A 24,748-nucleotide genomic window follows, 5' to 3' on the forward strand; every position below is an offset into this window, starting at 1 on the left:
TGGGGCCGGTGGGGTGACTATGCCACAGTCGCAGCCCTCGAGGCTCTGTCACCGTCTCTCATGTCCTCCCCCCACCATCCCTGCCACCCTCATCTCTCCCTGGATGCTGCCAAGGCTGCCCTGCGTGCCTCTCTCCACATTGTCCTCCTCCAGTCCCCTGGGTCCTTGTGAAGCTTAGATTGTGTTTTGAGGCCCTGGCTGCTCTGAGAAGGACACTCAGAGAGCAGGGTGGGCCTGCAGGGAAGGGCGGCCAGCGGCGGAGGGATGGACCGAGGCCCACCCTCCCCCCAGGTGTGACCTTCGGCTGCTCACTGCCCTCATTGACCCCTGACCCCTCCCATGTGGAATGAAGGATGAGATGGGGAGATTCCAACCTGGCTGATGCCACCTTCCAGCATTTTCTTGCATGCACCCCTCGTGGTGCAGACAGAGGCCACCAAACTCTGCAGGTTGATCAGACATGTGACCTTGTGTCAATATGTCTCAACCGAACTCCGCTGCCTCCCGGTCCCCAATCTGCTCCTGGCCCCTCACCTCCGTGGACTGTGCCACCTCGAGTCCTGGCAGCTGAGCCCCTTTCATCTCAGAGCACCCTGCTGTGGGCCTCCTCGGGGCCACGCCCTCTCACGGGACAAGGGTCTTGCGGGACGAGGGATATCCTGCCGCTGAAGTGTGCAAAGCCCTGGGATGGGGGTTGACCCCTCCCCCGGCTCTCCTGAGGGATGGACGGTGGGTGGGGCTGGGGTGGCTGTGGAGGGGATATGCAGGCTGCAGTTCACACACGTGCATGAGGCCCCTCGCAGTGCAGGACAGAGCTGGGTTGGGGGAGCTGAGTATGGAGACCCCCCAGCTGCCATCGGTGCCCCTGCCCCAGGCCCGTGTGTCAGGACGAGGATGTGTTAGGACCAGGATCTCTGCACACTATTCTCAGACTCACATCCTCCTTAATCTCTTCCCTGTCTGATCCAGCAGCGGGCCTGTGGCTCCTCCCCCGGGTCTGTCCCTAGCCTGCACCCCGGGGCTCGATCCCCACAGCACCTCCATCACCTGGACGTCTGCACCAGCCACACTCGGGTCTCGTGGCTCCTTCCCTGCCGCCTTAGGCCCACCCAGCACCACAGCGGACTCTCAGCAAAAGGACTCGTCACTGCCCAGCTTATAATCATCCCATGGCTTTCATCACACCTGGAAGTCCACCAGCCCCTCGCTGCACCCCACAGGGGTCCCCAGAGAACGCCTCTCACCTCCCGGTCACTTCTCCCGCAGCCCTGGTACTCACTCCAGCCATGCCTGCCTCCCCCACCCCTCTCGCCCACTCCCAGCCTTTGCCCCAGCTCACGCCTCTCCTAAAACTCTTCCCTGGATGTGAGCCAGAAGTCAGCTGAGTGTCACCTCTGCGGGGCCCCTGACAACACTCTCTTAAGTAGTTCTTCCCATTAGATACTATTCCTCCAGCCTCTTTACTCTGCATTACGTTTATTATAATCTCTCAGGGTTTCAATGCATTATTTGTGATGACATTACTGTAATAAAATTTCCATTTCCAAATGTTGGTCTGACTTTTTCATAGGTGGCTTGTCTGTCTGCCCCCATCAGGCAGCAGCAGCCTCAGCTGTGTGGCTCACAACGTATCCCAGTGCCTAGAACAGCACCTGGCACACAGTAGGTCCACCCACGGAATTGAAAGCAGAGAGACTGGACATTCTGTTTGGCTGATCTGTGAGTGGCTCTGGGAGGGTAGGGGCAGGCCTGCCTTGGTTCTGGAACCAGTGCCCACCTTCCCCCTTCGTTTGGCAGAGTAGGTAGTCAGAAAGGCTGGAGAGGCCTGGCAGATATGTCAGGGTGTGAGGCTGCCTTTGGTTCTTGAATTCTGGAGCTTTAGGAAGACTGGTGAGTGTTTAACCACCAGCACTCCAGGAAACAAAAAGCAGACCAACAAAACCCCTTCTAATGTGAAGCACTTTCCAACGTCCATGATGTAGTTTCTTATCATGGCCAGTTTTAAGCTTCCAGCAGGAAGTCACTGGACATAACATGGGAGGAGATGTATTCAACTGACTCTAGCTCACGGGTGCGAGCTGGTGTGAACTGGCGGAGCTGGGGTGAACTAGTGTGAGCTGATATGAGTTGGTGTGAGCTGATGCGAGCTAGTGTGAGCTGGTGTGAGCTGGTGGAGCTGGTGTGAGCTGATGTGAGCTCTGTGAACTGATGTGAGCAGATGCAAGCTGGTGTGAGCTGATGAGAGCTAGTGTGAGCTGGTGTGAGCTGATATGAGCTGGTGGAGCTGGTGGTGTTGGTGGTCCTAGTGGAGCTGGGTGAGTCGATGTGAGCTGGTGTGAGCTAGTGGAGTCGATGTGAGCTGATGTGAGCTGGTGTGAGCTGGTGTGAGCTCTGTGAACTGATGTGAGCAGATGCAAGGTGGTGTGAGCTGATGCCAGCTAGTGTGAGCTGGTGTGAGCTGATATGAACTGGTGGAGCTGGTGGTGTTGGTGGTCCTAGTGGAGCTGGGTGAGTCGATATGAGCTGGTGTGAGCTGGTGGAGTCGATGTGAGCTGATGTGAGCTGGTGTGAGCTGGTCTGAGCTGATGTGAGCAGATGTAAGCTGTGTGAGCTGGTGGAGCTAGTTGTGCTGGTGGAGCTGGTAGAGCTGGTGTGAGCTGATATGAGCCGGTGTGAGCTGGTGTGAGCTGGTGGATCTGGTGGAGCTAGTGGTGTTGGTGGTCCTAGTGGAGCTGGTGTGAGCTGATATGAGCTGGTGTGAGCTTGTGTGAGTTGGTGTGAGCTGATATGAGCTGGTGGAGCTAGTGGTGTTGGTGGTCCTGGTGGAGCTGGTGTGAGCTGATGTGAGCTGGTGTGAGCTTGTGTGAGCTGGTGTGAGCTGATATAAGCTGGTGGATCTGGTGGAGCTAGTGGTGTTGGTGGTCCTGGTGGAGCTGGTGTGAGCTGATGTGAGCTGGTGTGAGCTTGTGTGAGTTGGTGTGAGCTGATATGAGCTGGTGGATCTGGTGGAGCTAGTGTGTTGGTGGTCCTAGTGGAGCTGGTGTGAGCTGATGTGAGCTGGTGTGAGCTTGTATGAGTTGGTGTGAGCTGATATGAGCTGGTGGATCTGGTGGAGCTAGTGGTGCTGGTGGTCCTGGTGGAGCTGGTGTGAGCTGGTAGAGCTGGTGTGAGCCGATGTGAGCTTGTGTGAGCAGGTGTGAACTGATGTGAGCAGACGCAAGCTGGTGTGAGCTGGTATGAGCAGATGTGAGCCGTTGGAGCTGCTGGTCCTGATGGAGCTGGTGTGAGTTGGCCCCAGCACACCAAGGTTGAGGAAGGTTCTGGAACCCTCCAGCCTCCTAGGACTCTGTAGATCTATATGCACTGCTGGCTGGGGGGATGCCGCTGGCTTTTCCCAGGAACCTTGGCCCCTCTCCCTCTGGCGAGTAACCCTGGTGTCAGCGGTCTGTGAGGAGGAGGTGGAAGGGGTTGGACCCAGCCTTTGGGTCCTCTTCTGAACAATGGGGTAATAACTGCCCCATCTTTAGAAAATCCTCTGCCAGCAGGAATGCCTAGGGCAGAACGGCGTGGGGAGCTCTGTCTGTAGCTGGGAGATCCTGGCTAAAAGCCATGTCACCCCAAGATGTCCCTTTGCCTCTCTTGGCTTCGGCGCCTTTGTCTGCCCGATATGGACACTGAGTCCTGCCTCTTGGCTGTGGAATCCGGATCTGCACAGCCCTCTGAACTACGTGGGGAAACAAGGCCCAGATAGGCAGCAGCTCGCCTGAAGTCACCCAGCACGTCTGTGTGTAGCGACCCCTTTTGGTTCCGCCCCCCAGCAGGGCTGACTCCCAGCAGCTCCTTAGCCCACCCACACTGGGGGTGATGGCTTCTCCCAGTGTGGGAGGGCCTTAGCAGGAGAAGCAGGGCAAGAGACCCGTTTTGTCTTCCCTGAGGGCTGCATTCAAGACCCAATAAGTGGCTCTCACTTGTCCCAGGAAGGTCACTAGCCAGGGCTCGCCATAGCCAGCACCACAGTCAGGGCGTAAGTGGCCTCAGACCACAACCCCTGTGCTCCCCGCCTTCTGGAGGGGCAGGTGCTGCCCCCTGGCACACCTGGCAGGATGCTTGCTGGCCTGTGTTGGGGGTGGGGCCAGTAGGAAGGCAGAACCGACTCAGCCCCGCCCCTGATCTTAGCCTTGTGGGCTGAGCCCCAGCCTGGGGCTGGGGGCAGAGGACAGGGAGAGGTGCAGGTCAGGTAGCCCTGTGGGGAGGGGTCAGGCCTGCCCTGGCCCCTCCCCGCTTGCTTCACTCGGTCGTGTCCCAGAGTGCCAGGTTCTGCTAAACCAGCATCACCTACAACCGGCCCTTTGCAGGTGCCCCAACTCCTGCCCGCAATGGCCATGGGGTGGACGGCCTCGAGCCCTCCAGGTCTGGCTGGTGGGGCCTTGGGCAACACACATCGCTTCCCCATCCCAGCCCAGCAGAGTGAGCTGCCCTCGGAAGGCCCCTCCCCCTTTCTGCTGTCCCAGTTTCATAATCTCGCCCCTCCCCTTGGAAAGGGAACCTGAGAAACTGGTCTGGCAGGGTTGAGCTTTCCTGTTCCTTTGCATCACTCCCCATTGTCCTGGATAAATGGCTCCCTGTACTAGGAACCTGACCCCAGAGGGCTCCCGGGGAGCGGGGGGTTGGGGGGGGACTAGGGGGTTGTGCTGCCTGAGGAATCAGAACTGGCTGGGCTTCTGAGCCTCTGAGACTGGTCTGCAGGCTCAGGCATTAAATTCCAGCAGGAGATTCCCAGCCTACTGAGGTCATGTGCTGGGGGCCGGGCAGGCCAGGCCGCATCTTCAGGCATGTTTGGTTTGGCCAGAAGAGGACACTAAAATGAAGCTATTGCACTGTCAGCATGGAAGAATTTCGAGGTCTCTCGCAGGCAGCCTGGCATTCTGACCTCTAGACAAATGGGCCCCAAAGGGGCCTAGCTTTGGCCATTGTCCAGGATCCTCGGGCCCAGGGTATCTGTGCTCTGACCCCATCTGGCCCAGCCTCTTCCAGTTACAGACGGGAACAGAGGTGTAGAGGAGCAGCGGGCAGGTCGTGAGAGTCAGGCCTGCAGCCCAGAGCCCCAGGGGGGAGCCCTGTAACTTTCCCCAGGGGACCAGGAAGGAAAAGCGCCTTGGTTTTCCGACACGCCAGCTCATGACCCCTCGGCGGGAACCATCTCACTTGTTGGGCTGCAGGCCCAGGAGGACAGCTGAGGGGCTGCTGCTGGGGGTCAGGGCCCAGTTTGTCTCAGGCAGAGAGCCCCAGGTCGAGCCTGCTATTCCCAAGACGTCTTTTCCCACGGCCAGCGAGCATGTGCTGGGATCCCATGGTGGCTGGTGGCCCGGAGCCTGAGGAGGAGAACGGGAGGGCTGAGCAGGCCTTTGCTGCTGGGTTTTCTCTGAAACGGGCCGCCCAGCACACACGGCTGAGCTGGGGGAGGCTGTCGGGGCTCAGGGACCAAGCACGTGCTGTCAGAGCATTGAAGGTGCTAGTTTTTCTGGAGAGAAACCGGGGTGTCACAGAGATGGGAAGATCCTTCTCGATCTCTGTGTCTCTCTCCCCTCCGCCCTCTCTTTCCCCATCTGCCTACTCCTCCCGTGTCCAGCAGCATCTCCCGGCCAACCTCACACTTTGCACTGGACTCAGTGGGACAGTGGGAATGCCCGGAACATCTGACCGACAGACTGTCTCAGGCCGACTTTGTGGCCTCAGGCCCTTGGCTCTTCCTCTGGGTCTCGGCCCATGTTCTCGGGTTCTCCGAGCTGCAGGAACTTGCAAACACTTAGCTCAGGCCAGGGCTGGTGGCATCTCCAGGCGCGTGTGCCCGCTCCAGTGCGGCACCTCGCTCAGGCCTCCAGCAGACGCCATGGGAGGGGCGCCTTTATTATCGTGTCGTACGCACAGGACAAGAGAGGCTCAGACTCGCTGAGGAACCTGCCCAAGGCCACACCACAGTGAGTGGCGAAGCCAGGCTCAAAAGTGCCCCTCCACATGGCCTGCGTTCTCCCTGCTCTGCCCCCAAGACTCCCTGACTGTCTCAGAAACGTCCCACCACAGCGAATCAGGCCTGGCCCCGGTGACAGCGGGCATGTGGTGAGTCTGGGGTGGGGGGAGGTTTCAGACCAGTGGGACAAGAGCAGCCTTCCCGGGGTGGTGGGCTTGGTCCCTGGAAGCTGGACCATCTAGACAGGGGGGTCCCCATGGTGGCAGGAGGCAGGGACGTGGGGTCACTGCTGGACCTGGCGTGATGGGCCCCGCTTGCCACCAGCAGGGCCCCTGCACAGGTGCCTGGGTCTGGAGCATCCCGGGGGTCCAGAGGTGAGCCTCTCAGACCTAAGGCTAAGCCTCCAGGGCAGTGTCACGGGCAGCTGTGTCAGTGCAGGGGGGCATGAAGCAGTACTTAGGGGCCTCTTGAAGAGGGAAGAGCAGACCCTCCTGTAAGTTGGGGCTCAGGCCCCTGAGGCTCTTGGAGGGACCGGATGCAGCTGTTTCTCACGCCTTTAGCTGCATCAGAGCCAGACCTAAATGCAGCTGAAGCCTAAGCTTGGCAGCCCGAACGCCCACGACAGGGCCCAGGCAAGACGCAGTCCCTCTCTGGGCCACAGAGATTTGAGCCTGCTGGGTGGGCGTCTGTAACGTCCATGTATCAGCAGCATTAGGACCCAGTGGGGATGAGACAGAACTGATGCTGACTCAATTCAGGGTTGCCCCTGCCCCTCGCCCAGCCCCCACCGCCACTCGAGTTCCTGCGAAGGAGGGACGAGCCCAGAATGTCCGAGTGGGGCTCCAGTCCAGGAGCTGGAGCATGGCCATGGTTCAGGGGCTGGGCTGCCTTCCAGGGTGACCATCGAGGAAAACCCTGATGCTAGGAATGACTGAAGGCAGGAGGAGAAGGGGATGACAGAGCAGGAGACGGTTGGATAGCATCACCGACTCGATGGACATGAGTTTGAGCAAGCTCCGGGAGTTGGTGATAGACAGGGAGGCCTGGCGTGCTGCAGTCCCTGGGGTTGCAAAGAGCTGGACATGACTGGGCGACTGAACTGAACTGAACTGAGCTGACTGAGGTGGGGTGAGTACAGATGCTGGCAGGGAGGCGACAGGGGGACAGAGGTCTGCAGGAGGGAGGGACCCTCGCAGAGGCCTGGGAGGCTGCAATGCAGACGGACCGAGAAGGGCAGGACCATGGAGAAAGCAGGACTCTGATAGGGCGTCAATTGCACTGGTCACAGCCATCCAGGGCACTGGCTCGGGAAGCACTCCCACTGTTGGGATTCGTTTTGGGGGTTAGTGGCCCATTTCCCAGACAGAGATTGAGGCAGAGGAAGGAGCATGAAGGGCAGACCTGCTCCCAGTCCTCCCCCACCCTCCCCAGATATGGGGTTGGCCCAGCAGACTCTGGCTCTGTGCAAACCGTCTGTGCAGAAGTGAGTGTGTATGCAGACACAAGCCTGCGACACACCCAGTGAGAGGTCTGAGGATGACGGTGGAGTCACAGGCCCCCATGCTAAGCAAGTGCTCCCCAAGGCCCTCTGTCCGCTGCCCGGTGGAGACCTCCAAGGGCTCCCTGGGGCCGGGGGACCCGGTGCCCCTGCATGCTTGCTCTCGTGGCCTCGGCAGCTGCAATCAGCTAATTTAGCTGGCCCCTCCCGCCCCCGACTCCCAGCTTTCTAATCGAAAAGGAATTTGATGTGGGAAATGATAAGGAAACAGCAGCAGAGAGTGGTTAAGAGGCTCACTTGGGGAAAACAAATCAGCCATATCCGATCGAGAAACCTCAGTGCATGTCTTAGGAGGAAGATATGCAAAAAGTGAAACATAGTGTAGGAAGCAGCCTGGAAACGCAGAGAGGCCGGTCCTGTCGGGGAGGAGGCCTGAAGAACCCCTTCCTTGACCGTGTGTCCGCTGAGCGGGCCCTTCTACTGAGGACCCGGGGGTGGGGCATCCATTCAGGAATGGGGAAACTGAGGCAGAGGCCGTAGGGTGCTGGAGTCAGGCCTTGAACTCCTCCAGCGAGGTGAGGGTCGGGAACACAGGCCCTGGAGCCCCTTCCTGCCTGGGCTGGACTCCTGGCTGCCCTGTGTCCTAACTGCGTGACCTTGGGCCAATTACTGAACCTCTGTGAAATGCGGTGATGATAGTGCCTGCCTCAGGTGGTTGTGAGGGTGAGGAGTGAAGCCAGGCAGAGCTCTCCGGGGCAGGCGAGAAGTCCTCAGGGGCTGGTCAGCGGTAAGTGTCCTTGGATGACCAGCTTGTCCGGGTGCATGGCGGGGCTGACGTGCAGCCACAGGTCTGAAGTGGGCAGGTGGGGGCAGGTGGGTCCCAGGCCTGGGGGAGGGGCACATGGAGCCCCTCGCTGACTGCCTGCTGCGGGCCGCTTTGGGCTGGGGAGGTGATGGGAGGGCACCATGGCTCTGCATGGATGGGGCACCCGTGAGACGTGCTCACCCCCTCCTGGCCGCTCTCAGGCTGTCGTGTGTGAGCAGTGACGTTCCAGGAAGCTGAGATCTGTCTCACCGTTGTGAGGTGTCCCCCAGACAGGCCAGAGGAGGGGCCACAGCCCACCCTGTTCCAGAGAGGGGACAGGTGCCCGCAGACTGACAGCCCCAGGGGCTGTTCCCAGAGATGCGGTCCATGCCCAGTCCACAGTCTGCAAGTCCGTCCATCACAGGCATCTGTGTCGCGGAATCTGGCCAGGGCTGCCTTCTTCCGCCCACATCCGGGCCCTCAGGTCGTGGGCTGGAGCCCTCACCACCGTGGACCAGGCCGACCAGTGGGCCCAGCCGCAGCCTACAGACGCCAGCTCCGAGGAGGCTGGAAACTCAGGCCGAGTGCACCTGTCCCCCTGGGGTGATGGCTGGGGCCCAGGGTACTTACCCAAGTTCTCAGGTGTGGCTTCTCAGAAAACAGCGCCCACTCAGGTCTCCTGTAACCCAGGCCTGGGCACTTCTCTTCCTCCAGAGGGATTCATCTGAAAGCAGCCGCGGGGCCTCTCCAGGCCTGGCCTCCACTGAAACACTCATGTGTGTGACCTACGAATGTTTTAGCATCTACTGTGTGCTAGGGGGGCGATGATGACAACATGGCATGAGGAGAAACCACAGAGGGTGTCTAAACTGGGCTGAGAGCCTCAGGAAGGCTTCCTGAGGAGGGGAATGCCTGGGCGAGGCCAGAAAGAAGCGGGTGCTACAGCAGCTCGTGCCACGGCCTCAGGAGGATGAGAAGACAGCAAATGCCACTGGGAGGAAGGTTGCAGTTTACTCAATACCTGCACTGCCAGATTCTGCTGGGACCCTGAGCTGGGTCTTGCTGGCCGCAGCAGATGGGTGGATGCTGGTCCTTTCAGAGGAAGAAGCTTAGGGACATCTCCTCTAACGGTCTCAGCGTCCACATGAGACAGGTTATCAGCCCTATACAGGTTAGAAAACTGAGGCTCCGACAGGTGGAGGATCTGCCCACCATCGTGCGACCCACTGGGCTCTTTCACGGCACGTTTTCCTCTCCTCACCTGGAACGCAGCACAGGTTTCCCTGCAGCCTAGAGTCTGGGGTGCAGGGAGAGGCTTCTGTGGTGGGCGGGGAGCAGGGGGCATCAGAAGGACTGCACTGAGCCCAAGAACCCCTCGGGGCATTTAGTCAAAACCCCAGCCTCCTCCCCAGAGAGACGCTCAACACGTCATATGCACCTTTGAGGCCACCGCCAGGACCCCAAGGTTGAGCAACTGCGGCCTGAGCAGGTGATGATGACTGGTGGATAAGACCTACCGCCCCCTCCCTGCCAGCTGTCACGGCCCCTCCCCACCTGCCCTCTGTCCTGCCACTGCTCAGCCCAGCTGGCACCCCATCGGCAAAGTGTAGCGGGGGCACCAGAGGCCAGTGCCAGACCCCCCCACCATCAGCGACAGCACAGCGATGGAGAGTCAGGGCGGGCGGCTGGCAGCAACAGTGAAGCAGGTGGTTCCAGTCCACTTGAGGTGTGGGCACAGCCACAGGCCTGGGGTCAGGACGGAGGGCAGGTCCTTTCCAGCCTCCCCGCTGGGAGTCTCAGTTCCCATCTGGGACGTGGGGGCCGCGCCGTGGGAATCAAGGAGAGGCGGGCCTCTCGAGGGGAGGGGGATCCTGGCTCGGGCAGCCGCGGTCGCCCGCGCTCTCGGCTGGCGAGGGCGCCTCCTTCCACACGCGGCGCTGGCAGTGCTCCACTGTGTTGCACATCTGGGCTGCCTCCCGGCTCTGGCACCAGAAGCTTGGGCCCAGGACGCACTGGTCGGTGCCCAGCAGCGTGTCCCTGGGGTCGCGGCAGGCGCGCAACTTCGTGCAGAGGGTGGGGGGGTCCATCATGTCCCTGAGGGTCATCATGAGCACGGGCTGGTATTCGCTCACGAAGCGGCCACACTGCATCACAAAGGGCAGGGGCAGGATGCCGCAGGCGAGCTTAAAGGCCCGCAGAACGCGGCGCTCGGTGGTCTTCTGCTCCAGGTTATGGACGGACACACCGAACAGCTGCTGGCACCCCCTGCAGAGGCTGTCCTTGTCCAGGAGGCCAGGGGGTGGGTTTGTGGGGCCCTCGTGGACCGCCCGGGCCCGCCTCCATCCCCTGCACAGTCGGATGACTGTGCACATCTTTTCTGGGGTGAGTCTGCTCAGGACTTCCACCACGGTGGGCACGTAGGTGTCCACCAGCTTGATGCACTCCCGGACCACGGGAGGGGGCAGCACGGAGCACAAACGCTCCAGGGCCTGGCTGATGATGGTCTTGCTGCTGCTGCTTTCCAGCCAGTGGTCCAGCCTCTGCACGACCTGCAGACACATGTCACAGGCCACGGGGCCCTGCATCTGCACCTCGCCCTTCCTCCACGGAGACGCCAGCTCCAGGGCAGGGACCCCATCCACGGCAGCCACGTGAGCCGAGTCTGGGGGTCCCTGCCACTCCTCACAGAAGCCCTCCTTCCTGCAGATATCGCTGGGCAGCATGAACCTCAGTGTTTGCTCAGCAGGAGCAAAAAACTGGTGGATGTAGTTCTTGCAAAGGAAAGCCAGGCCCGGCCCCAGGGACTCGCACTGCTCCCGTGTGGTCACCTGTGCCAGGCTGGACAGGTCGGGCCCAAGGGCACCCTGGAGCCGGGTGACCAGCCGGACACAGTCCTGGCACACAGTGCCCACGGCAATCCGCTGACGGCGGGAGCTGAGTAGGCCATTGGCCACAAATGGGGCAACCACGTCATATATGTCCTCCTCAGAGAGTGGCCCGGGGGTGGCCGGGTGCCTCTGCAGTGGCTGGCAGAGGGTGAGAGCCATGCACACCTGTCCCGGGGCACTGCCCAGGTCCCCGCCAAGCATGCTCAGGATGGCTGAGCCGTGGGCATCCACCATCCCCTTGCATTTGACCAAAGACTCCTGGCTGGGAAGCCACTCACAGGTCTTCATCACCGCAGCCAGGACATCAGTCTCGGCGGCCTTGGGGTTCAGCCCGTTGCTGGCAGTGGCTGCCACATCCAGGCACAGGTCACAGGGCAGGGACCTGGCGGTGGGCTGGCTCCAGATGGCAACACGGCAGTGCCCAACTGCCCCGCATCTCGTTGCCGCCTGCAGGTCCCGACACCACACGGCAGGGCCCTTGGCGCACTCCTTGGGGCCAGAGATGGAGCCGGCCAGGGCGGCGCACAGCACGCCCGGCAGAAGCAGCAGCGCGCAGAGCATGCCTTGCGGTCTTGGGGCCAGCTCCACTGCGTGCGCGGCCGCCCCGCGGCTGCTATAAAGCCCAGCCTGCCTGGTGGGCGGCCCCGCCCTCCAGGCTCCTCCGCAGCCTGACTCATCGCTCTGTTGTTGCCTGGTTCTGGGCAGCGTGTGCAGGTCACTCTCCCTGGAGCACCGCTCGTCCCTCTCCCCTCGACCCTCTGGATAAACTCTCACTCGGCTTTCAAAACCCAGCTCAGTCTTCAGTAAAGCACAACTCACCCACCTCTTTCCTGGGAGCCCGTCTGCCCCCTTCCCCACGGCTCATCCTCCCGCTCTGGTGTCTTCCGCTGGCTAGGTCCCCTCCTAGAAAGAGAGCCTTTGATGTCTGTTCGTGTTAGTTGCTCAGTGGTGTCCAACTCTTTGCGACCCCATGGACGGTATCCTCCTCTCCACGGAATTTTCCAGGCAAGAATTGGAGTGGGTAACCATTCCCTTCTCCAGGGCATCTTCCCAGCCCAGGGATCGAACCCAGGTCTTCCGCACGGCAGGCAGGTTCTTTACTGTCTGAGCCACCAGGGAAGCCCACAATGAGAGACTCTTGGGGGGACTTTTGTCCCCCTTTGGGAGGCACAGGCATTCTGTCCTTTTAATGCCAGAAGATGAAGTGAGTTTAATGACTGAGCAAGTATAGAAGCTCTGTTTCCTACATCTGGCCTTTAAATGGCTCGCCTGGCTGGCTCTGCTCCTGGCCCTGGCCGGCAGTGCCACGCAAGGGCCCCTCATGTCTTCATCTGCGATGTGAGTGCCCGTCGGCCTCCTGAGACAGCCGCCAGGGAACAGGTCTGAAACTGGGCCGAGAGTGGGCTGGCCCACCCTAGATATGAAAGTGTTGGTTGAAAGTACCCATACACGGGACGAATTTGTTTCATTTCTGTGTCACTTGTTATCTTATTTTTCTTGCTTAGTTTTTAAAATGAGTTATCAGTTGAGTGGATCAGATGTCAGGCACACCCAGGTGTCCCGAGCTGGTGCCGGTTCATTAAAAGGAGGATTCCACAGCCAGCCTCACCTATGGCCTGCTTTCCACTTGCCTCATGGCTCCCACGGGGCCCTCCCACGGAGGGGTGGACGGGTCGGGGGCCCGAGGGCAGGGGGCTCCCCTGGGGTCGCCTGCGCCCCTCGGAGGGTGTAAGCCCCCTGCGTGGTGCTGTCTCTCAGGTTCAGAGGGGCAGTCTGCACCCCCAGCTATGTGGGTCAGGCCTTGGGGCCTGAGATTGCAGCAGCTTGTGGAGGAATGTGGCCGGGGTGGCTCCATCCACCTCCTCCGGGTCCGGGGTTGGGAAGAGCATATGGAAAACAGGACTTGCTGAGCTCTTCACACTGGCCCTAGGAGTGTAGACCCTCTGGACCAGAGGAGGGACAGCCTTTGGGTTGAAGTGAGCCTGGGCGCTCATATGCCCAGCTCCTGAGTCTCACTTGCAAAGCGGGGACTGGAGACATGGGTGCCCCATCGCGGGTGCCTGGGGCAGGCAGGGGCCGGCTCACTTTAACACCCTTTCCACATGCCTGCTCCTCCCTGAGCGCATCGCCTGAGATTCCTGAGCACCCACTCGCATCCTACGAGGACTGTGGGCACCAGGCCAGCAAGCAGGAGGCCCTGCCCCACCGCTCTGTGCCAGGGCCCCGGCCAGGCAGCCCCAGACCTCCTGCTCTGCCTTCACAGCTGCTGTCATGGTCTCTTTCCCCAGGCACCACCCTGCCCAGAGGCCCAGAAATCTCTCCCCACTGATGAAACACGAAATTGGTTTTTATTTTATAGAAAAATACATCAGTTCAGTCGCTCAGTCGTGTCTGACTCTTTGCGACCCCACTGATGGCAGCACGCCAGGCTTCCCTGTCCATCACCAACTCCCGGAGCTTACACAGACTCATGTCCATCGAGTCGGAGAATCTGCCATAGGAGACTTTTCTCCTGGACTTTCTAATATTTTTAAAATTATTTACTTTGTTATTTTACCAAGCCGTGTGACTTGTGAGACCTCACTTCTCTGACTAGGGATTGAATCTAGGCCCACAACAGTGAGAGGCATAGGGTTCTGAGTGCTGGACTGCCAGGGAAATCCCTCTTAACTTTTAAAATTTTTATTAAAATATGTCATGCATACAGGAAAAGGCACAGATTGTAAGTGTTCAGCTCAGGGAAGATCCATAGACTGAGCAAGCGCCCAGGCCCAGACAATGTCCACGATTCTGGGCAGCCCCAGCGCACCTTCCAGCCACCCCTGCCTCGTCCATTGCCGGGAACCCCAACTGTTTTGTCTCTGGCTTCTTTGGCACGGTACTGAGCCTCTGAGCTCCGTTTGGGCTGCTGGGTGGGTCCTCATTTCTGTGCAGAATCCGTCGGGTGAATTCACATTTTACTAATCTATTCTACCCTCGTGGGCATTTGAATCACGTCCAGTTAGTTTGGGGCTGGCCTGGACACTTCTGTGCCCATCTAGGGATGTGTGTGTACCCCCATCTCTGCTGGGTTTTCTCTAGGAGCAGAATTGCAGGGGTCAGACGGCAGACGTCCAGTAAATGCCGACACGACAGTTTTCCACCGTGGTCGTGCCCACTGCCCTCAACAGGGCTCAAAGAGTCTGGTTGCTCCATGTCTGTTTTGTCTGGGGGGAGGTTATGTTTTATTCTGATATAATTTCAAACTTAGAGGACCACTGCAGAAATAGAGCAAGGAGCTCCCGGCCAGCGGTCCCTCGGGCACCTTGGCCCGATTTGCTCTGTGGTTCCCCTGCCCGCTTCCCTCTCGTCTACCATCCATCCACCCGCGTTTGTATTTACAGACACCTGTGTCCTGACCTGTTGAGAGTATAGTGATGTCACGTCCCTTTACACCAGCTACTCCAGTGTGCTTCCGGAGGACAAGGACGTCTTCTCAGATGGTCACAGTGCATCTGTCAGCATCCAGGGCTGTGATGTTGGTACAGTTCCACTGTTTAACCCGCAGCCCCTGTTCGGACTGTGCAGTGGCCCAGGGCTGCCCTCTGACCGTGTTTCACTCCTGGTCCCAGCTCCAGTGTCAGGGGCTATGTGCGCTCGCCACGGCTCCTCAGTCACCTTTTGCGTGTTTTTCTTGACACCGGAGTCCTGGTGGGTTGCTTGTAGAAAGCTCATCCCTTGGGTCTGCCCAGGTTCCCTCGCGCTCAGACATGGCAGGACCCCTCTGTGCCCCAGGTGGGGAGGGTGGATGTGGGCCAGCCCAGTACTGCGGGTCTGGGGTCACTTGCTGGAGACCTGCTGCTTCTTCCTCTGTGAAGTTACTGTTTCCTTTTTTGTAATTAATAATATTTAGAAAGGTACTTTGAGAGTATGTTAATATTCTGTTCTCATCAAATGTTTACTCACTGTTAGCATAACTGGTCCTTTGCTAATCCCATCTTCCCTCTGTATTTTTAAGTTGGTATTCTTCTATAAAAAAGAGCTTTTCCTTCCCTTCCCTCTTCCTTCCTCCTTTCCTTCCTTCCTTCCCGCCTTCCTATGTAGACTTGTGAATGCTTATTTTATTTAACAGATTGTAGTCCATGCCTTTTCTGCATGTCTTTTTCTTGGGGATGGTCTTGCTCCCTGTCTCCTGTACAATGTCACGAACCTCCATCCATAGTTCATCAGGCACTCTGTCTATCAGATCTAGTACCTTAAACCTGTTTCTCACTTCCACTGTATAATGGTAAGGGATTTGATTTAGTTAATACCTGAACAGTCTAGTGGTTTTCCCCACTTTCTTCAATTTAAGTCTGAATTGAGCAATAAAGAGTCCATGATCTGAGCCACAGTCAGCTCCCAGTCTTGTTTTTGCTGACTGTATAGAGCTTCTCCATCTTTGGTTGCAAAGAATAGAATCAATCTGATTTCAGTGTTGGCCATCTGGTGATGTCCGTGTGTGGAGTTTTCTCTTCTGTTGTTGGCAGAGGGTGCTGCAGTCCACGGGGTCGCAAAGAGTGAGACACGACGGGGGGACTAAACTGAACTGAACTGAGTCCATGCCTACAGTTGCTCTGATGCCTAAGCGGCTCCAGATCAGCTCAGTGGGGCCCTTTGAGCTGGCCTGTCTGTCTCTGACATGTGTCCACCATTCTTAGAGCGCTTCTCTGCTTTTAAATGAAGACTTGCTTCAGGCTTATCTTGTGCATTCCTTGAACCAACCCTGGAACCAGCCTGGTTGATGGAAGATAGTATTTGGAAACCAAGATCCAGGCATAGATGTGCTCATTGAAACTGTGGTGTCATTACGGCCGCCTTGGTGAACAGAGCAGTGAATACCTTACCTCTTACTGATGTGGGTGACGGAGGAAGGATGTGTTCACATAGAAACGGAGACACAGACATTTGTAGGTATGAAGACGGACATGTACATACATGTAAACACATGTGTACTTGCAACTGTCATCCATTCACCGTGTCTTCATCAGACAATGAGTTCACTTTGATCCTTAGGCAACATTCTAGTTTTCTTCCTTTCCATATTCTTAACTCTCCTGCCCAATAGCCAGGAGTCTGGGTCCCATTATCCTTAAGACACTTACTCATTTGCTGCACTCTAAAATATAAAAAGTAGTAGTTTCAGAATGCCTAATCCTGGGACTTCCCTGGTTGTCCAGTGGCTAAGACTCCATGCTTCCAATGCAGGGGGCCTGGATTCCCTGGTTAGGGAATTAGATCTCACATACTGCAACTAAAGATGCTGTGTGCCACAGCTAAGACCCAGCGCAGCCAAATAAATATATATTTTATAAAAAGAAAGATAAGAAAGAACACACAACTCCTACCGCTATGAAAAGAAAAACTTACCAACTAGACTTCTGCATTTGCACACATTTATCTTTACCGTTTTGACATAAAATGTACATGTAGTAAAATGTACACGCTGTAACTGTGCAATTTGGTGTATTCTAGCAAACACACACACGTGTGTGTAAACCACACCCATCGCCCTCAACCAGAGCAATCGCTTTTCTGATTGTCTTCACCTTTGATCAGTTTCACTTCTTCCTGAATCTGCATCAGTGGGGTGGGGTGGTGTGTCCACCGCTTTCACCCTCTGGACAAGAGCCCGCCCTGAGGTCCCTGGGCCTCACCGCCTGGCAGTGCCCCCTGTACCAGCTGCCAGAGTGTCCTCATCGCTGAGGGCTGGCATCGGGCACTTCCAGTTTGGGGTTATCCAAGTATCGCTGATTTGTACATTCTTAGGGACACTGTGCAGTGGGCAGAGTGGGCATTTCTGTTGGGAGGGTGTCTGGGGGAGGACCGCGGGGGCCTGGGGTCGGTGTGTGCTGAGCAGATGCACCAGGCTCTGATGTGGTGGCCCCGGGCCTGTCCCCCCAGCAGCATTGCTCCACATGGCTCTGATATAACCCTGCAGAAAGTGCTGGAAATGATACGACCAGCATTCCTCCACTACCCACCATCCAACGAAAGGCAGCACTTGCTGTATATTTTATAAATTCCATCTGTTTAAAACATTTCCCTGGAAGGTATTTACTTTTTCCTCCTAACTAGAGATAAGGCTGGTCCCAATGGGATCGGGGGGTGAGAGGGGGGCATTTTGTAGGTGAGGCCCCATGTGTTGAGCCAGGGTCAGGGAGGGGACCCACAGGAGGTGGGCAAGAAGCTTGAAGATGGCCTGCTTCCCAGAGGACCAGCGAGGAGAGGGAGGGAACCAGGACCAGGGCCCACTTGTCAACGCTTTGCCTGGCCCTCTGGCCTCCACTTCACCATCAGTCCTCGAGGCCGTCTTGCCGTATGGGTGGAGGGCGGGGGAGGGGCTGTCCCCAGGTACACGGTGACACGTGCTCTTCTGCCTACACGGGGGGACACAGGCTCCAGCCCCGTGGGGCTCCCCAGCCCGTGTTCTGGAATCTCTGAGCACAGAGGTGCCGGCTTCTCCAAACTCCGAGTCCTCTCCTCTGTTCTGCCTGATGCTGTTGGCCCCGTCAGCCCGACCCACGGCCACCTCTCCGACCCACAGCCACCTCTCTTTCTCTCTGCCTTTCCTGCCTCTTCTGGGGACACTCCCGTGCTGCCAGGCCATACTGCGGGGGTGTTTCCTGCCTGTGTTTGCAGCCCCTGCTGTGAGCTGGGGCTCAGCAGAGAAGGAGACAGATGAGGAGTGGATATTCGGGTCCTGGGGACAGACCACGGACGTGTAAACATTTGACGGATGTGTAAACACTCGTGCCTCTCCTGGTGCCAGGTGGAAATGATTTCTATGCAGTAAAGAAAAGCGGGCGAGGTTCGGTGGGGGTTGCTGGGTGCTTTTGCAGAGGGCGGCCTGGGGGGTCCCTCTGGGGAGGGGGTCTGAGCACAGCAGTGGCTGCGGTGGGCACCCAGCGGCGGCACCCAGGAAGGAGGCACGGCAGAGGAGGAGGCCAGAGGTGGTTACGTGCTGCCATTGGTGCAGGGCCAGGAGGCCAGGAGGTGGGGGCGTGAGAGCCTCCTGCGTCAGCCAGCCCCTTCCCAAGAGGGGAAGCCCACTGTCGCTTCTGAGATGGTGGACGTCGGCTTTACCTGAGTTCGGTCTTTGTGAGCCTCCTGGTAGCGGGTGTGGGTGGGCAGCCCAAGGCAGGGGTCAGGACCTCCCCCAGGAGAGCACCCAAGATCACCAGAGAGCCGTAGGGAAGTGGAGCCCGTCCCCACAGCCAGGCCCTGGGGTGGCCTGGCAGAGCCAGGCGGTGAGTGGGGGCTGCCCGGGAGCTGAGTGGGCGGCCGGGACTCGTACCTGAGCCAACAGGTGTGGGCGCGTGGGTGAGCCGGGCAGAGTTACAAGCAAGAGTGGGGCCGTGGAATTCCTGTGTAGGGCTGGGATGGGGCGGGCGGGGGCGATGTGTGCCAGGAGCCTGCAGAGCATCTTCAGCGCCCTGGAGGGGAGCTGGACCTGCAAGGCCAGGGAGCCCAGATCAGCACCATCCAACACTCTTCCAAGGACCGGCCAGCTCTCCCGCCCCGCCCCTCGAGTTGAGGTGCATGCGCTCCTGGAAGGGCGCGTCCCGGGACTTAGGGGCTGCGGCGATACTCATTTCACAGATGTTCGATGTGGGCGGAGCAGCGGCGGGGCCCGGCAGCCCGGCTCCAATGTGGGCGGGGCGAGGGGCGTGGCGTGGCACCTTTGGCTCCAAAGTGGGCGGGGCCCGGCATCTCTTGCTCCCACAGAGCCTGACACCGTCCCAGCCCGCCACAACCAGGATGGCCTGCCCTCGTGGGTCCCCTCTGAGACCTCAGCTTCACAGTAACAACAGAGGAGGAGACCATGCCTGCCCGCACTTGCACCGTCAGAGTCTGAGAACAAGGTGTTGGGAGGCTGAGCTCCGGGGCAGGGGGAGGGATCCTTCCTTGCCTGTTCTGGGCTTTAGGGGATGGCACCCCACTCCAGTACTGTTGCCCGGAAAATCTCATGGATGGAGGAGCCTGGTAGGCTGCAGTCCATGGGGTCGCTAAGAGTCAGACACGACTGAGGGACTTCACTTTCACTTTCCACTTTCATGCATTGGAGAAGGAAATGGCAACCCACTCCAGTGTTCTTGCCTGGAGAATCCCATGGACGGAGAAGCCTGGTAGGCTGCAGTCCATGGGGTCGCACAGAGTCGGACACGACTGAAGCGACTTAGCAGCAGCAGCAGCAGTAACATGCATTGGAGAAGGAAATGGCAACCCACTCCAGTGTTCTTGCCTGGAGAATCCCAGGGACGGGGGAACCTGGTGGGCTGTTGTCTATGGGGTCGCACAGAGTCGGATACGACTGAAGTGACTTAGCAGCAGCAGCAATAACCCTTGGTGTCCTTGGCCTGTGGCTGCCCCCGCCCCCAGCCTCTGTCATCACATGGCTTCTCCCTGTGGGTCGTGTCTGTGTCCAAATGTCCTCTTCTTATAAGCACATTCATCATCAGGGTTGGGCCCACCCTGATCCAGCATGACCTTGTCTTAACCATTTACATCTACAGCCAGTTTAGTCACTCAGTCGTGTCTGACTCTTTGTGACCCCATGGACTGCAGCACGCCAGGCTCCCTGTCCATCACCAACTCCTGGAGTTTGCTCCATTGAGTTGGTGATGCCATCCAACCATCTCATCCTCTGTCGTCCCCTTCTCCTCCTGCCTTCAATCATTCCCAGCTTCAGGGTCTTTTCAAATGAGTCAGTTTTTCACATCAGGTGGCCAAAGTATTGGAGTTTCAGCTTCAGCATCAGTCCTTCCAATGAATATCCAGGACTGATTTCCTTTAGGATGGACTGTGGATCTCCTTGCAGTCCAAGGGACTCTCTAGAGTCTTCTCCAACACCAGAGTTCAAAAGCATCAATTCTTCGGTGCTCAGATTTCTTTATAGTCCAACTCTCACATCCATACATGACTACTGGAAAAACCATAGCTTTGACTAGATGGACCTTTGTGGAAAAGTAACATCTCTGCTTTTTAACATGCTGTCTAGGTTGGTCATGGAGAAGGCAATGGCACCCCACTCCAGTACTCTTGCCTGGAAAATCCCATGGACGGAGGACCCGGGAAGGCTGCACAGTCCATGGGGTCACTGAGGGTCGGACACGACTGAGCGACTTCACTTTCACGCATTGGAGAAGGAAATGGCAACCCACTCCAGTGTTCTTGCCTGGAGAATCCCAGGGACGGGGGAGCCTAGTGGGCTGCCGTCTATGGGATCGCACAGAGTCGGACACGACTGAAGTGACTTAGCTTAGCTAAAGGCACGGTAAAGAATCTGCCTGCATTGCGGGAGACCCAGGTTTGATGCCTGGGTCGGGAATATTCCCTGGAGAAGGAAACGGCAACCCATACTCGTATTCTTGCCTGTAGAATGCCATGAACAGAGGAGGCTGGTGGGCTACAGTTCATGGGGTCGGTAGTAAAGAGTCCTACACGACTGAGCAGCTAACACTTTCACTTTTTGAAGGCTATGAAGCCGTAGCCCCCAGGATGGAGACTGGCGATCAGAGAAGCTGGGACGTGAGGAAGGGGTGTAGACACAGGTGTGTGGGGCTCGGGGCCTTAGACAGATGAGCCTCCACAGCCCGGAGACCTTCCCTTGAGGGGCTGCATGTCTGTGCTGGCTGAGCGTCTCCCTGCGCCCAGTGCCTCGGGGTGGTCCTGTGTATCCTCCCCTGAGTCCCACCTTCCTCCCGGTGTCCCACAGCTGCACAGGTGCCATCCTGCCCGCCCCTCCCAGTGGGGCATGCCCCACCTTCCAGGGCCAGGCTGCAGCTCCACCAGGGTCTTAACATAACAAGCCTCACCCGGCCTGCCCACCCCGGGTGGCCTCTGGAAAGCACCTGGGGAGCTGGCAGGGCCTCCCTGGCAGGTAAAATAGGTCATCTCATCCCCACGGGCACAGGGAGAAGGGTGGTTGTGGGCAGAGTTGCTCTTAGTCTGTTAGAAGAGAGAAAACAAGCAGGTCCTAAGGACAGATGGGCTACGCTGTGCCTGTTTTGCTTGACCTTCATGTACATGTTCAACAGTGAGGCATTGCGGCCCTGTTAGAGGCTGAGCACTGCTGTCCTGAGTACTGGGGTCATTTTAATTAATGAAACAGAGAAGGCCCCAGGTTCCTGAAACTGGTGGGAGGGAGCAGAAATTAAACAACAATTAAAACACAAGTAGGTGTTGTAAGATGGGGAAAGGTGATGAGTGAGAGGGAGAGAAATTATATGCAGGGCGGGCAGAGTCAGAAGTCGGGGTGGTCAGTGATGCCACAATCTTAGGGTATAGGCTTGAGAAGGGATGGGTGAGAACCAGGTGGGTGTCTGGGGAGAGTATGCTTCAGAGAGACTGTGCAAAGGCCCCGTGGCAGCGGGAGGCAGGAACAGCAAGGGGGCCAGGCCGGTTAGGAAGAGCCAGAGATCACTGCAGTGAGGCAGCTGAGCTCCAGGGGAGGGCCTGGGTGACAGGGAGGGCGGCAGCTGTGGGCTCTGCTACATCTGTGAAGTTAGAGCAGACAGGATGTGCTGCGGGTTTGGATGTGGGACGTGGGAGAGAGGAGTCGTGGACCAGCCGCACATCTGACCTGAGCAGCTAGCTGGGAGGCTGGTCTGGAGGAGAGGGACCCGGGCAGGCAGACCTGTTGGCCCGTTGTTGTGACATCCAGGCAAGAGGCAGGTGCCTGACCCAGGGCGTGGGGTGGAGGAGGACAGATTGGGGAGGGACACTGAGGACCCGACCTGCGCCCTGGGTGGTGAGACGGGGAGGAAGGCACGAGGCGGGGACTCTTTGCGACCCCATGGACTGCAGCACGCCAGGCCTCCCTGTCCATCACCAACTCCAGGAATTCACTCAAACTCGTGTCCATCGAGTCGGTGATGCTATCCAGCCATCTCATCCTCTGTCGTCCCCTTCTCCTCCTGCCCCCAATCCCTCCCAGCATCAGGGTCTTTTCCAATGAGTCAACTCTTCGCATGAGGTGGCCAAAGTACTGCAGTTTCAGCTTCAGCATCAGTCCTTCCAGTGAACACCCAGGACTGATCTGCTTTAGGATGGACTGGTTGGATCTCCTTGCAGCCCAAGGGACTCTCAAGAGTCTTCTCCAACACCACAGTTCAGAAGCATCAATTCTTTGTTGCTCAGCTTTCTTTATAGTCCAACTCTCACATCCATACATGACTACTGGGAAAACCATAGCCTTGACTAGACGGACCTTTGTTGGCAAAGTATTGTCTCTGCTTTTTAATAAGCTGTCTAGATTGGTCATAACTTTTCTTCCAAGGAGGAAGCGTCTTTTAATTTCATGGCTGCAGTCACCATCTGCAGTGATTTGGGAGCCCCCCCAAAATAAAGTCTGTCACTGTTTCCACTGTTTCCCCATCTCTTTGCCATGCGAGGCATGGTTTGGGGGAGGGCAAGTGCTAACCTCTCAGACCATGGTGAGAGTGGATTTGGGACAGGCAGTCAGCCCTCAGGGGGAAGGTCCCGGCTGGGGTGAAAGTGCGGAAGACCACCTCTGGGTGGTCTTTGAGGTGCTGAGCGGTTGAGAACTTGCCCATGGCCTCCCAGAGGGACTTCTCATCCAAACGCAGCCTGCGCGTCAGCAGACAGCCTTGTGTTTCCCTCCCATTGGGCCTCAGGTTGGTTTCCTGGGCTGCATAACACAGCAGGCTGGGGGCATGAACAACAGAAGTTTATTGTCGCAGCTTCAGAAGTCAAAGTCCAAAATCAAGGTGTCGGCAGCATTGGCCACTTCTGAGGCTGAGAGGGAAGCTGTCCCAGGCCTGTGCCCTGGTGTCTGGGGGTTCATTGGCGACCTCTGATTTCTAGAAGCACCACCCCTGTCTCTGCCCCTCTCGTCACACGGCCTCCTCCCTGTGTGCCTGCCTGTGTCTAATTTCCTACTTTTCATGAGAACCACCGATCATATCGGAAGGGGCTCACCTCCATGGCTCAGATGGTGAAGAATCTGCCTGCAATGCGAGAGATGCAGGTTCGGTCCCTGGGTCGGGAAGATCCCCTGGAGAAGGAAATGGCCACCCACTCCAAGATTCTTGCCTGGAGAATTCCATGGACAGAGGAGTGTGGCGGGCTACAGTCCAAAGAGTCGGATGTGAGTGAGCGACTAACACTGTCACTGTCCCCTACAGCAGCGTGACCTCATTTTAACATTTCCTCCTTGAATTCTCCTTGCAGTTTTGTCAGAAACTCAACTGGCCATATATGGGCGGGTTGGGTTCTGGACGGTCTGTTCTGTTGCACGAATCCGCGTGTCAGTTCTCCTGTCTGGACCATATTGTTAGGATTATAGTAGATCTCGAAAGCAGGCCACGTGAGTCTTCTAAAGTTCTCCCTTTGGAAAATTGTTTATTCTAGGGAGAGCTAGGAGCCTGGGCAGGCTGGGGGTGCACAGGCTGGGCTCCTGGGGCACAGCCAGGGGACCCCTCCATAGAGAGGGAGCAAGACAGCTTCCTCTAAGGGCTGAAGGGTGCTGGCCGACATCCCCACCCCTCCCAAGTGGCCCTGATGCTGCAGGGGATTTCCTTTCATTCTGGAAGAGAGGCTGAGAGTCCGTGACACAGCTGCCATGCCTGGACGGAGGTGCCTCCTTTTCTGGGAGGGGCTGTCGGGCAGACAGCCCTGATTGACAGAGCCTGCTGTCCCACAGCCCCCAGCTCACAGGACCTGCCTCACAGTGGCCTGTCCTCCCCTTTACTGGTCATTCAGGACGTGCAGGGCCGTGTGATAGCTGCTCACCCCTTGGATACGATCACTGCTTCTCCAGGACAACCTTGTGGGGCAGTATGGTGTCCACTCTCATCCATTTCACAGATGAGAAAACGGAGGCTCGGAGAGGTCGAACCCCTTTCATTAGGTTCAGCCAGGATGTGCTCAGCCGTCGTCTTGGATCCTGTCACTTCTATTTGTTTGCTAACCCTGTCCTAGGAAAAAAGGTTCTATTTTCCACGGAGGGATAGACGCATGGTTGACATAAGTAAATGAATCCTCGTATCAGGAACTGTGGAAGTCAGAGCCAGCCCCTGGGGTCCTTCAGCCGGGAAGGCGGGCTCAGGACAGAGCGTGGCTTCTGCCACCCGTCTGGAGAACCCTGCTGCTGTCAGAGATGGATGCTAACGTTAAAACACAGCAGTTACGAAGTGTTCCTGGCTGTGGGGAAGCACATCACCGACCCTTATACGGCGGTGGACACCAGGCAGCTGTTAACGTCTTGCATGCGTGTTGCAGGTTGTTTGAGGGCAATGGAGCGTTGCAGACGCAGCGAGGCCGCCCCCCCACCCCAGCCCATGTGAAGCCCCACTCTCACTCTGATGTGCTCCACCCTCATCTGTGTTCCCGTGGCTTCACCACATCCATCCATGTCACAAAGGCAGCCCTTGGGTCGTGTGCCTTAAATCTGCAGGCGTGGTCCCAGCCTGGACCTCTCTGCTGGCGGCTTGTTCTTCTTCACTTGGCGTCGTGTTTATGAGATGGATCCTGCTGATAGGTGGGATTCTGTTGTGTGGATAACCCACAGTTGATCTGTTTCCCTTTGGAGGGATGCTGTGTTTTCT

The 24,748-nt window shown here is 57.8% G+C and overlaps 2 protein-coding genes across 3 annotated transcripts in view; one reads left to right on the forward strand and one right to left on the reverse strand.

Moving 5' to 3' along the window:
- SORCS2 (sortilin related VPS10 domain containing receptor 2) overlaps positions 1 to 24,748 on the forward strand; it is a 497,085-nt gene that overhangs the window by 205,122 nt on the left and 267,215 nt on the right. The gene's annotated exons all lie outside the window — the stretch shown is intronic.
- Positions 10,107 to 11,720, reverse strand: PSAPL1 (prosaposin like 1). Its single transcript, XM_005906260.2, has one exon. The coding sequence runs from the start codon at positions 11,718 to 11,720 to the stop codon at positions 10,107 to 10,109; it is 1,614 nt and encodes a 537-aa protein (XP_005906322.2).

Source organism: Bos mutus, chromosome 6 (genome assembly GCF_027580195.1).
Source record: "Bos mutus isolate GX-2022 chromosome 6, NWIPB_WYAK_1.1, whole genome shotgun sequence".
Lineage (NCBI taxonomy): Eukaryota > Metazoa > Chordata > Mammalia > Artiodactyla > Bovidae > Bos > Bos mutus.

What these genes read in the sequence shown, in the direction of transcription:
- PSAPL1 (XM_005906260.2), bottom strand. Translation starts at nt 11,720, where the DNA reads ATGCTCTGCGCGCTGCTGCTTCTGCCGGGCGTGCTGTGCGCCGCCCTG.